The 12,568-nt window shown below is 45.4% G+C and overlaps 1 protein-coding gene across 7 annotated transcripts in view; it reads left to right on the forward strand.

The window, feature by feature from the left end:
• The first annotated feature begins 584 nt into the window (after nucleotides 1–584).
• Nucleotides 585–12,568, forward strand: part of SPDYC (speedy/RINGO cell cycle regulator family member C) — a 90,989-nt gene continuing 79,005 nt past the window's right edge. Inside the window, exons 1-2 of one of the 7 annotated variants that reach the window (XM_030218866.1) lie at nucleotides 585–730; nucleotides 2,263–2,510. In XM_030218866.1, the coding sequence (XP_030074726.1) occupies nucleotides 2,300–2,510 (211 nt within the window). In that variant the 5' untranslated portion in view covers nucleotides 585–730; nucleotides 2,263–2,299. Of the gene's footprint in view, nucleotides 823–904; nucleotides 1,043–1,110; nucleotides 1,132–2,262; nucleotides 2,511–12,568 lie in introns of those variants that run through there. The other 6 variants (XM_030218867.1, XM_030218868.1, XM_030218871.1 and 3 more) reach the window with 6 other exon arrangements.

Raw genomic sequence — 12,568 nt, forward strand, 5'->3', positions numbered from 1 at the left:
GAAGTACGTCGGTTGTTAGGGAGGGCACATTCGTCCATGCCCTGACAGTTTTTTTTCCCAGGTTTTGAGAGAGAGGGTCCAGTCTACACTACAGCAGTCGGGATGTTAACCCAATATGTCTGGCACTTTGGCTAATTAAATCCTGCTTCTCCTGAAGAATATTACCTACTGTTTGTTTGCGCAAGCAAAAGTGTCTGTCAACCATCAGTTACTATAGTAACAGCGGTAACTTACGTCACAAAAGCCGGAGCCAGTGTCTTTGTGATTGGAATGGATTAGAAACGAGATAAGGAAGGGCGGGTGGAATGTAATTCTCACACCAACCAATGAGCGCGAGACAACCTTTTCTCCTTATTTTCTCAACCCCGCCCCAATAAAAATCAGCATCGGAGCCAATAGCATACCTGAAAGGACCATAAACCCTACCATTTCTTTTCTTCCTTCTCCCCCGCCTTCCCTCTTCAGCCGTTTGTGTTTGTGTGGGGGTCGGGGGAAGACAGTGTGCGGAACCAACCAAACTTCAACCTCGCTGCGCTCCGCCTCCACCTCGAATTGCTCGAAAGAGCCAATTGGTCGAAAGGGGCGGGAAGAAGAGGGGGAGTGTAGATCCTATAGAAAGGGGGCGTGGATATAGGGGTTTAGGTTTTTTTTCCCCCGTTCCTGATTGGCCGGTTAGAGGAGGTTCTCCGCGCTTGCGCGGCTGTTGCTGTTGGAAGATTCCTTTGCTCAGGTGAAGGATGGGAGGGGGGATGAAGAAGGCTGGAAAACAAATTGGCGGGAACGGGAAGTGGTAGGCTGGCTTTGGCCTCTGTAATCCTGTTGGTTGGTTGCCTTATTCTACCCATGAGAATAAATAATGTATTTAATAATAATAGTGCTAAAGTATAAAGATGAACGTACTTGAAAAGTGTTCCCAAGTGTATAGAGTGTCCCTGCAAACTTCTATTTAATATTTGTTTTTCATTTTCATGCGCTTTCTTTTGGTTCTCCCGCCTTCCTCCTCCCCAAACCCACCTGTGAGTCGAGAGAAGAGAAACGAAATGTGAATAAAAGCCATAATTAAAAAAAAAAAAACCCGAAAGGTTTCTTATCACAGTTTTGTATCTACTAGAAAATTAACTTTCGCGCTGGGTGGGATTTTTATTTTACAACTCTGTGCTTTCATCTAATTCCCTTTTCTTCAAACGTTATGCACTATTTTTGTTCTTTCTCAGGTTTGGGGAGCTGTTTGTGTTTATCATTTTGTTTTTTATTAAAAAAAATAATTCACCTTTGTGCAATAGTTTGTCTATAACAATAATAGCTTAGATGTAGAACTATATGTTTTTCTAGATCGCTAAACGTTTTCTGGGGGTGTTATGTATTTTTAAAAGATCTCAAATCCCAAGTTTTATTAAGTCTTTAAATTCTCTCATGACTTCTTTTTACTTACTATATTTTAAGAATGTTTCTTTTGCTTTTAAAAATCCCAATGTACCTTTTGGATTTGGAGTATGGGGATTGCCTTCAAAAGTTTTGTTTCAAGCTTGACTAATGTTTTCATTTTTTGTTAGGGATGGGCGTTTGAGGTCTCTCTTCTATTTGTGAAAAGGTGTTTGTAATTAATGCCCTTGTTTTAGGGAGGGGATGCTTTATTATTATTTTGCTGATTCTTAAAATACAAGACTTTAAGCAATATTCAAAGCAAGGAAGATTGGGACTGGGAGTGTGTTAATTTCTGTACTGTTGGGATTTGTGGCTGTAGTAGAGTGCTTGCATCTTTCTTTTAGCCTTTTTTGTATTTTTTACCCTCCCTCCCCTCCTCCCCCCCCCCCCCTTTGCTGAGCAGCATATATCAATGACAAAAGCTCTGAATTATTTTTAATGAAAAAGTTTGAGATTTTGATCTCAAATTATCCATGAACCTGAATTTGTAAGTCTCTAGAACATCTGCATATCTGTAGCTTCCCTGAGTTAGAGCTATGAAGACCCAACTTTGGCTTCTGTAGTGGCCACACAGCTGGTGACCATGGAGGATAGGGTGACAAGATTCTTTCTTGGGGTTATGGGGTTCCTATTCACACTGGCTTAAAGCTAGCTGATGGATTTTTAAATGAAAACGTAATTTTCTGTATATTTTAGTAGCTGTAATTATCTTGTCATGCTGTATAAGGTCTTGCCCACTGCATCTGTGCAGCTTGAATTGATGGATTAACTTGCGCTGCATTGCTTATTACACTTAATTTAAATTTTTTAAATTTTTTTTTTGGGGGGGTGGTGCAGATCAGTCCTTAAGTCTCACTTGAGCCTGGCTTTGGAGATGAGGCACAATCAGAACAACGCCCGGGTCCCATCTGCAGTCACAGCTGGAGTGAAGCCTGTCATCACCAAGCCACCACATCCAAGGGGCATAGGAGCGCGGAGAACGCGAATCCCTGAGAGAGAGGGCTCCACAGTTAAAGGCAGAGGCACACGCCGACCCCATTTCACACTGCACCCGGAGGAACGGGATGCATTTTATAGGCTTCTTGGTAAGCTGGTCTTTTGTTTTCCACTCTGTGGTGTGCTGGTTTGCTGACTACCAAATGGATCAGACCAGAGATCTTTTCTTAGCATCCTGTATTCATTGTCAAGCAGATGCTCAGAAATGGGGCTTATAACGAGGAGTTTTCCCGTCAGACCTTTCCAGTGTCATATAATCATGATTTAGAAGTGTATGATATCTCTGACTTCTGTTAAGTATCCTGTCATTGATCTGTATTCTATCTGATCCTTTTCTGGTCCCAGTTATACTGTTTGTCTCCAGACGTCTATGGTTGGTGTCCTGAAAAAAGAACGCAAATCTTATATTACAGTCAAAGCATATGCTGTGTTGGACAGACTGGATGGACCATGCAGGTCCTTATCTGCTGTTACCTATTATGTTACTGTGTTACTATGGTTAGCCCCCCACCCCCCACCCCCCGCCGGCAATGAACTTGTATGTGAAAATTCTTTCTTGCTGACCTTCAATTTTCTTTCCCCAGAACTAGCTGTGAAAAAGGGGAGGGGGGTGGAACAGGGGCAACTGCTTCACTGCTGCAGCAGCTTAGGGAGTAATTTTTCCTGTATGAGGATAGTTGTGCACTTCAGTATTTTGAGGTCCTTATCAGGACAGCCCTGGATGCTCCCTAACTTTGTATGAGACACAGTGAATTTTGTTTGTTTCATGACTTTATACACTTTTGGTCTCTTGCCACCCTTAGTGGAGGAGTAGCCTAGTGGTTAGTGCAGTGGACTTTGATCCTGGGGAACTGAGTTCAATTCCCACTGCAGCTCCTTGTGACTCTGGGCAAGTCACTTAACCCTCCATTGCCCCTGGTACAAAATAAGTACCTGAATATATGTAAACCGCTTTGAATGTATTTATTTATTTATTTATAGTACATTTCTACCCCACATTTTCCCACACATGCAGGCACAATGTGGCTTACGTAGGAGAATTAAAAATGACAATACAATAAGAGAAAATGGTGAGAGACAAGAATAGGCAAGGAAGGGTAAGGGGGCATAACAGATGCAGGGGTAAGATGCTCTGGACACCCTTGCACCATCCATCTCCCGTCCCACAAGATGTATTAATCCTCAGCCCTGGCAGACCCCTTGCATCCGTTACCTTCGCTCCTGCGCCCGATCTGCTGAACGCCTGTGGAGGAAATCTTGTACCCATTCAGATTTCCTTCATTACAAATTCATGCTATCCTCCTTCCAGTCCTCCCTATTCCTTGCCAAACAGGACTATTACACCCAATTGACCAATTCTCTCAGCGCCAACCCTCGTCGTCTCTTTACCACCCTTAACTCCCTCCTGAAAGTGCCCTCCGCTCCCACCCCCCCCCCCCCCCTCACTCTCACCTCAATCACTGGCTGACTACTTCCGCGACAAGGTGCAAAAGATCAACCTTGAGTTCACTACCAAGGCACCTCTTCCTCTTCACCCTTCAACCCTCTCCCTCAACCAACCAACCCAGGCCTCTTTCTCCTCCTTTCCTGATATCACCGAGGAGGAAACCGCTCGCCTTCTTTCCTCCTCGAAATGCACCACTTGTTCCTCTGATCCCATCCCCACCAACTTAACACCATCTCTCATACCGTCATATCCTCAACCTCTCTCTCTCCACTGCAACTGTCCCTGACACCTTCAAGCACGCCGTAGTCACACCTCTCCTCAAAAAAACATCACTTGACCCTACCAGTCCCTCCAACTACCGCCCCATCTCCCTCCTACCCTTCCTCTCCAAAATACTTGAGCGTGCTGTTCACAGCCGCTGCCTTGATTTTCTCTCCTCTCGTGCCATCCTTGATCCGCTTCAATCCGGTTTTCGCCCTCTACACTTGACAGAAACGGCACTCTCTAAAGTCTGTAATGACCTGTTCCTTGCCAAATCCAGAGGCCACAACTCCATCCTCTTCCTCCTTGATCTATCCGCTGCTTTTGATACTGTCAATCATGATTTACTTCTTGCCACACTGTCCTCATTTGGGTTCCAGGGTTCTGTCCTCTCCTGGTTCTCCTCCTATCTCTCCCACCGCACCTTCAGAGTACACTCTCATGGATCTTCCTCCACCCCCATCCCGCTCTCTGTTGGAGTTCCCCAGGGATCTGTCCTTGGACCCCTTCTTTTTTCAATCTACACCTCTTCCCTGGGCTCACTGATCTCATCTCATGGTTTCCAGTATCATCTTTATGCTGATGACACCCAGCTATATCTCTCCACACCAGACATCACCGCGGAGACCCAGGCCAAGGTATCGGCCTGCTTATCCGACATTGCTGCATGGATGTCCAACCTCCACCTGAAACTGAACATGTCCAAGACCGAGCTTATCGTCTTTCCACCAAAACCCACTTCTCTTCCTCCACTCTCTATTTCAGTTGATGGCACCCTCATCCTCCCCGTTTCATCTGCCCGCAACCTCGGAGTCATCTTCGACTCCTCCCTCTCCTTCTTTGCGCATATCCAGCAGATAGCCAAGTCCTGTCGCTTCTTTCTCTTTAACATCAGCAAAATTCGCCCTTTCCTCTCTGAGCACACCACCCATACTCTCGTCCACGCTCTCATTACCTCTCGCCTTGACTACTGCAACCTACTCCTTACTGGCCTCCCACTTAGCCATCTATCCCCCCTTCAATCTGTTCAGAACTCTGCTGCACGTCTTATATTCCGCCTGAACCGATATACTCGTATCACCCCTCTTCTCAGGTCACTTCACTGGCTTCTGATCAGATACCGCATACGGTTCAAGCTTCTCCTTCTTACCTACAAATGCACTCAGTCTGCAGCCCCTCATTACCTCTCTACCCTCATTTCTCCTTACGTTCCCGCCCGTAACCTCCGCTCACAGGACAAATCCCTCCTCTCAGTACCCTTCTCCACCACCGCCAACTCCAGGCTCCGCTCGTTCTGTCTCGCCTCACCCTATGCTTGGAATCAACTTCCTGAGCCCTTATGCCAAGCCCCCTCCCTACCCATCTTCAAATCCTTGCTCAAAGCCCACCTCTTCAATGTTGCTTTCGGCACCTAACCTTTATACCTTTCAGGAAATGTAGACTGCCCCTATTTGACTGACTGTACATTTGTCCTTTAGATTGTAAGCTCCTTTGAGCAGGGACTGTCCTGTGTTAAATTGTACAGCGCTGCGTAACCCTAGTAGCGCTTTAGAAATGTCAAGTAGTAGTAGTAGTTGCAAAAACCTCAGAAAGGTGGTATATCAAGTCCCTTTTCCCTTTCCCTGTGGTTTCCAAGCAAACTGCATCTTTAATTTCGTTCTCTCTTTAGAAAGTGGATTGTAGCTTTTTGTGAATGGGAAGGGGAGCATGATGGTCCTCCCAAGACCAAGAGCAGAAACTGGCACTAGGTTAGGGTATACTTGAGTTGTGGCAATCAAACTCGAATTTAAATTTTGTTTCCATAGCGTCCCACAGATCTATCCAGAGACGAGTGGGTTATGTCCCCCTACCAGCAGGTGGAGATAGAGAGAACTTCAGAGTCTTATGTAGACCTGTGCAGCCAGCTTACTCTCAGTATTCTCTCTATCTCAGCAGGTGGATGGACATATCCTATGCAGCTCTCTGGATTGAGATTTGCTCCTAGCCTGTTCCCTCAGGGTTAGTTGAGCTAGGGGTTCGTGGCTATGTAGAGCCAGTAAGGGGTACACCTGGTGGTGTCAGGTCCCTCCCCTACCCCTTTCCTGGTGCCAAGCTTGGTAACACTCCTTGGAACTCAGCTTCTAATTATCTTTGCAACTCCTGCCTCTAAAAAAAAAAAAGAGAAGAAAGACGAGGAGGGAAGAAAATAAAGCAGAGCAGCAGGTGAGGTTTTTCAGCTCTTACACCACAGCGGTTGGTAATTTCCTTCCTTTGGGGCTCTGTTTTCTCCTTCCCTATTGAGGTGAGTGTCATTTCTTTACCATTGCAGTTTTATGGAGGGGATCTTGTCTTCGCGTGGCCCTTGGCACGGGTGTGTTTTATTTTGGGCGCTGGCAGGGGAACATTGTTTTTAGGGCTCCGTTGATATGCCATACCGAGCTGTAGTTTTGGCGGGATCTCGCCGTCGTGGGCGCCATTTTGTGCTGGGGCTTAATATTTAGGGCAGCACATTTAGGCTTCTCTCAGTTTCATGGTTCTTATTTAGATAGTGCGCTTAGGGTTTTAGCGGAGGTGTGCGGGTTCGGGGCGGTAGGATCTTTACTGGCCTGACTTTTCTCGTCGGCTGTTCCTGTCTAGGAGAGGGGAACTTTGAGAGATTTTCGAGGGCTGATCCTCATTTCCCTCTCGGGATGGCTTGTGGTGCTAGAACTTACCTGATGTTCTTTGCTTTTTGGGCAGCATTGTATAGCCGCAAGGGAACATTATTTGTGGTCCTTCTCTTCTGGGGAGGTTAGTTGCGACTGGGTTTGCCTGCTCTTGATATCGGGCAGGTTACTGTCCCTTCTTACAGGGGATATCTAGGGCACTTTTCGCTTTCTTTCGGCTGCATGTTTTTTGGAGGGGGTGAGAGCTTATTCCCTCAGCTTTTCTCTCTGTCTGGCTTGCTAACGTTGCTAGCATGTTTAGCTTTCCTGTGCATAATTGGTGCCTTTCTGGAACAGCACATGGTCCTTTTAGCCCAGGCTACCGTTTTTAGCATGCCTGGCGGGTAATTTAAGTCTGATCCCACGAGGGGAGGACAGGGATTTTAGCTGCAGCTAGCCTCTTCTCTCAAGAGTTCTCCTGCTGGCTATGGTGTTCATGCTACCATGTGCACATCTGTTTTCTCAGATCTCATTATTGGTCCTGCTTCTTAGTTTAAGTGTGGATTGATATCCTTTTATTTATTTTGCACATTTATATCCCACTTTTTTACACAGGGATGCAGACTCAAAGTGGCTTACAATGTTGTACAAATACAATTACATGAAACTATGGATGTTTATGGAAGCCTGTTCCTTCTCCAGGCACCGAGCCCTGCTAGGTCTCTACAGCTTTCAGGGTGTGTTTTGTGTGGGCTTGTTCAGGCTACAGACGGTGTGCTGTGTTCTGTTTCATTCAGACTTCTAACTGTTTTTAGTGTTCAGTCATTCCAGCCAATTCTTGGCAATATCTGGTAGTAGTTAGCATTGGCTTAGGCATCAGTCCACGGATGTGGCTTCCAAGTCACATTTGGCATACTGCCTTTTGGAGTAATTTTGGCACTGGAGAAGATCTAGGGCAGTTGGGTTTAGACCTGAGGGACTTCCGAGTCTCGGAGATTGCCAGGGGATGATGGTTACTCCACTTGGTTTTGTCTTAGGTTTGGGGGGCAGGAAATCTACTTTCCGGGTTTTCCACTTCCTTCGACAAGCCACCTGGCTTCTGGTTAAATGAGCTCTGTTTCTACTTCAGGTCAACCTATGCCTGCTGTATCTGGACCCCTGTTTGGTCTCAGGAGCAGTGAACTAAGATTATCTCAGCTCAAATGTGTCTGTTTTTCTATCACACAGTTACAACCTGGACCAGTACAGATTTTTCTTGGAGTCTACATGCAAGCTCTGACATGGTCAGGCAGTCTTGCCACCTTGCCAACGTTTCTTCCTTTGGGAGAAGTGGCGTCTGTCTCCAGTTGCAATTGGGGAATGTGAAGTTATTTCCTTTGCTTGGTAGTTGCATCCAGGGAGCTTCCTTCCAGTTCGGGATGTAGAGGCTCGGATTTTTACGGTTCAGCCTTTCACAAGGGGAACCTGGCAGTGTGTAATAGTTCTGACTGGTGGGGAGAGTTGATCCTCCCTGGACATCAAGGAGTTTTATTTTCATAGTCCCAGGGCTCCTGGCGGCAAGGGGTCTTAGCGAATTATGACCATGTCATAAGTATTGCCATACTGGGAAAGACTAAAGGTCCATCAAGCCCAGCATCCTGTTTCCAACAGTGGCCAATCCAGGTCACAAATACCTGGCAAGATCCCAAAAAGTACAAAACATTTTACACTGCTTATCCCAGAAATTGTGGATTTTTCCCAAGTCCATTTAATAACGGTCTATGGACTTTTCCTTTAGGAAGCCGTCCAAACCTTTTTTAAACTCGGCTAAGCTAACCACCTTTATCACATTCTCTGGCAACGAATTCCAGACTTTGATTACACGTTGAGTGAAGAAAAATTTCTCTGATTTGTTTTAAATTTACTACATTGTAGCTTCATTGTATGCCCCCTAGTCCTAGTATTTTTGAAAAGCGTAAACAGACGCTTCACATCTACCCGTTCAACTCCACTCATTATTTTATAGACTTCTTATCATATCTCCCCTCAGCCGCCTTTTCTCCAAGCTGAAGAGCCCTAGCCGCTTTAGCCTTTCCATTTTGCTGAGGATTTTTTTTTTTCGCAAGGTCATGGTGGTAATGGCAGCTTTCCTTCGTGAGATGGATGGCAGGTTCTTCCACATCTCGGGGCTGGCTGATTTGCGGCTTTCTCTCTATCAAGAGACTCTACAAACTTCATCCAAGTTTTCTTCTCGTTTTTCAGTCTTTAGGATTGGTAATCAGTGTCACCAAGAGTCAGTTGTTTCCCTCACTAATCTTGCTTTTTCGGGGCTGCTGTTCCATGTAGTCTTGGGAAATCCTTTCTTTCGTTGCTCCTCAGCATCAGATGCCAACTCAAGTCAGGTATTACTTTTCATGCCAGGTCTAGGACATGGGAGCAAGGTTTTTCTTTCTTGGACATTCCCCCTTGGGCTGCCCGTATCAGATTACTTCAGGGATTCTTTCTCTAATTGGGCCTCCATCTCTGGTTCCCTTCAAGCCAACATGGTCTCCATGGGTGATTTCTGCTGATATTTGGTTTTTCTCGCTGGAGTTTGTATCTGCAGCTTCTATGCTGCTAGAGGGTGCCATAGCTGGTGCCGTTACTGGTGGCCACAGATTTCGGATCCCTAGGGGGGTTCTCATTTTCTCGACCCCGTGGATTCCTCCTGTTTGCTCTAGGTTGTCTGCAGGGTACTTTCCTTCTGGTAGGGATCTGAGTTGCCCTTGGTAGGCAAATAGCTCAATCCCTCTTCTGAGTACCCTCGGGAGCACCATTCTTGCCAGTCTGTTGCTTCGACTTAGTCCAGGGTTCTTTTGGGTATGTGCCTTTTGAGGACTAAGTGCCTTTTGAGGACTAGTTTGCCTCAGCTCTTCCTTTCTTCCCTGGCTTTGAGGCGGGAGTTTAGTCGGGCACAGGCGGATATTGGCTTTTCTAATTTTAGGCGTCTTTATCCTGGCACTTTTGGCACAAATCATTCCTTCTTCTGTAAGGGACGCAGTGCCTTCCTGCTTAGCACATCTTTTGCGATGCAGCAGGATTATCGCATCGTGGCTGTAGGCTTTTCTCTACTTTTCTGCAGGGAAGTGGATCGGAGCTAGGTCTGGAGTTTGATTCTCCCTTAGCTGGGTTTTTTCCCTCAGTTTTATGTTAGTGGCCAGCTTCCACTTTGTTCCTGGGCTGGCGAGAGTTGTGTCTTACTGCTGTACGGCTGCATTTTGCTCCCTGTGATCTGAGGATTTCAGCTCTGTGATGCTTATTTATTTATTGCATTTGTATCCCACATTGTCCCACACATTTGAAGGCTCAATGTGGCTTACGTTGCTCCGCCATGGTATCACCATGACTGAATAACATATACAATTAGTAATTACATAAGAAACATGGGAAATATAGTGTATAAAAGTAACATGTATAGAGAGAACATTAATGGAATAACAGATGAGGCGGTACTGTACTCCTCTTGGCGGGAGTTCTTTCTCTACGTTGTCTATTGGTACGTCTCGGTTGCCTTGGAGGGCAGTCTTTGTGGTCCAGTGACCTTCTGAGGACCGAGAGTGTCTCTTGAGGCATGGGGCTTTCTCTTATTGCAGTTTTTATCCCTCTGGGACGGGAGTGCAGCACAAGGGCTGCATTTCCGCAAGTTGTTCTCTTTCCTGTTGGCCTTCTGGCAGCACCTTCTATGGCTATTCCCCAAGATCTATGTATTTTGCTGGTTGAGCACGGCGCTGTCGTTGCGTGTGGAGCGCGGCGCTGTCGCTGCACTTGAGCGCAGCTTCGTTATTCCATGCAGTTCCTTGTTAGGCATGGTTCCATCACTACATTCTGGGCGCAGTTCTGCTGTTCCTTTTTTAAAAAATTTTATTTATAACCATTTAAATTTTTACAAGCGATCAAACAACTTGCCAGAAATACAGAGAAAGTAAAATATAGGAATTGATTCAAGGTAGTTCTATTCTCATCCTTAGACCACTAAAATAGGGAGAGTGAAACAAGACAAGGAGATGAATTACACAGCAAACAGGAAAAAAAAAAAGTGGTATTAACCTGATTATCCCCAGATATTACTAGTCTAATTCATTATTCCACATTGATCATCTGGTTGGCTTCTTCAAGGCCAATATGGTGTATAGTCAAATCATTTCATTGAAAACATACTTATTGTCCAATATTAGTTAGAAATAATATATCTGATGACATTCTTTCTCTTAAAAACCAGAAGTTATTTTACAATACATAGACTTAAGTCTCTAATTCAGATCCCACTGATTAAAGTAATCCCAGTTTTTACAGGCTTCACTCCTTTTAAAGTAATAATTGAGGAAATATTTCTGAGGAAAACTTTAGGAGGCATACTTGGAACTCTGGGGAAAAACAATAATCTCGATATTAATCATGTATAATTTATTAATCAAAGTTTCTGGTCTATTATCACTTTCAAAATCATAACCACTCCTTGCTTGTATAGAATCATTTGTTATATCAATTTTTCACTCTCAAAGGGCTCAGTTAAATTTCCATGTAACTCTCTAATAAAATTATATCTGAAACTGTCCTCCGTTTCAGCATATGCCTCTAACTCACTCCTCCACTCCTTTGGACATGGTGGTTGAATAATTCAGGAGCGATGGAGTTGTTTTTTCCAGGTCCAAGAGCGTCGACGCTCCTTCGCCGGCACTAATCAAAGGACTCGCCAACCCTTTCATCTGTGGGCAGTTCATTGCGCAGCGGTCCCGCACTTGCTGCTCGGGAACAAAACGCTGGCCATCTGCGGCTGACCGCTGGTTGTCCCCTTCCTCTCAGTTAAGGTAACTGCAATTGCAGAGAGGAAATTGCGTAAAGAATACAAAACTTCAGAGGGCAGCTGGGCCGTTGGGCATACGAACTTCAGGTCGCCATCTTATCACTCTCCCAGTTTGGGACACACTTTGTCTGGTTTCTCCTCAGAGGCCTGTCTGATATGGGTAACCCTTCAGCATAGCCCTCTGAGTCATTGAAACACAGAAGCCCCTCCACCACTACAAGGTGGTGTCCCTTTGGAGGGGAGTTCCGCTGTTCCTTGTTGGGCACGGTTCCATCGCTGCATTCTGGGCGCAGTTCCACAGTTCCAGGTCTGCTTTAGCTCCATATTTGCAGGGCCGTGCTGATGCAGTAAGCGAGGTAAGCCGCAGGGGGGCGCTTGCCTTCGAGGGGTGCCACTGCCCTGCCGTGTCGGTCTGCTCACTTGCAAAATCTTTCACCTGAACTTGTGATTCTCCTATTTCCACTGCCCTCCCCTTTTCATGCAAAGGAGCAGTATTAATTGAGGCAGGCACGCTCTTCAAGTTACATGAGAATACAACCAGATTGCTATTTATGCTTCAGTTTGGGGCTAGCTCCTCAGTCAGGGTGAGTTTCAGAGCTTGAAACAGCATTCAAATTAAAGAGAACATGAAATTTTAAAAGTGCTAAAAATAAGTTTTTAAAGTATTTGCCTTAAATCTAATTGCAGAATTCAGGTGCTGGGAGTCTGTACTTGGTTGTCATATGCTCAGATTTGTTTAAATCATATGCAAATTAGTCCGGTGTTTTTCACTAAACATTCCCATGAGTGTGTATGTTAATCTGCATTCAAATAGAGCTCTCTGATTGGATGATCAGCTTCTGTTAAGAAATCTGCCCGGGAAGTGAACAGAGTGAGAGCTGTCCTTTGCCAAGAGAGACATCAGCTGTGACTTCCTGTGTTTGTTGACTGAAGTTATAAAAGAGTGCCTGATTGTGGTAAATGAGAAAATATAAGTGAAAAGAGATTGGTGGC

The sequence above is a fragment of the Microcaecilia unicolor genome, chromosome 11 (assembly GCF_901765095.1).
Source record: "Microcaecilia unicolor chromosome 11, aMicUni1.1, whole genome shotgun sequence".
NCBI lineage: Eukaryota > Metazoa > Chordata > Amphibia > Gymnophiona > Siphonopidae > Microcaecilia > Microcaecilia unicolor.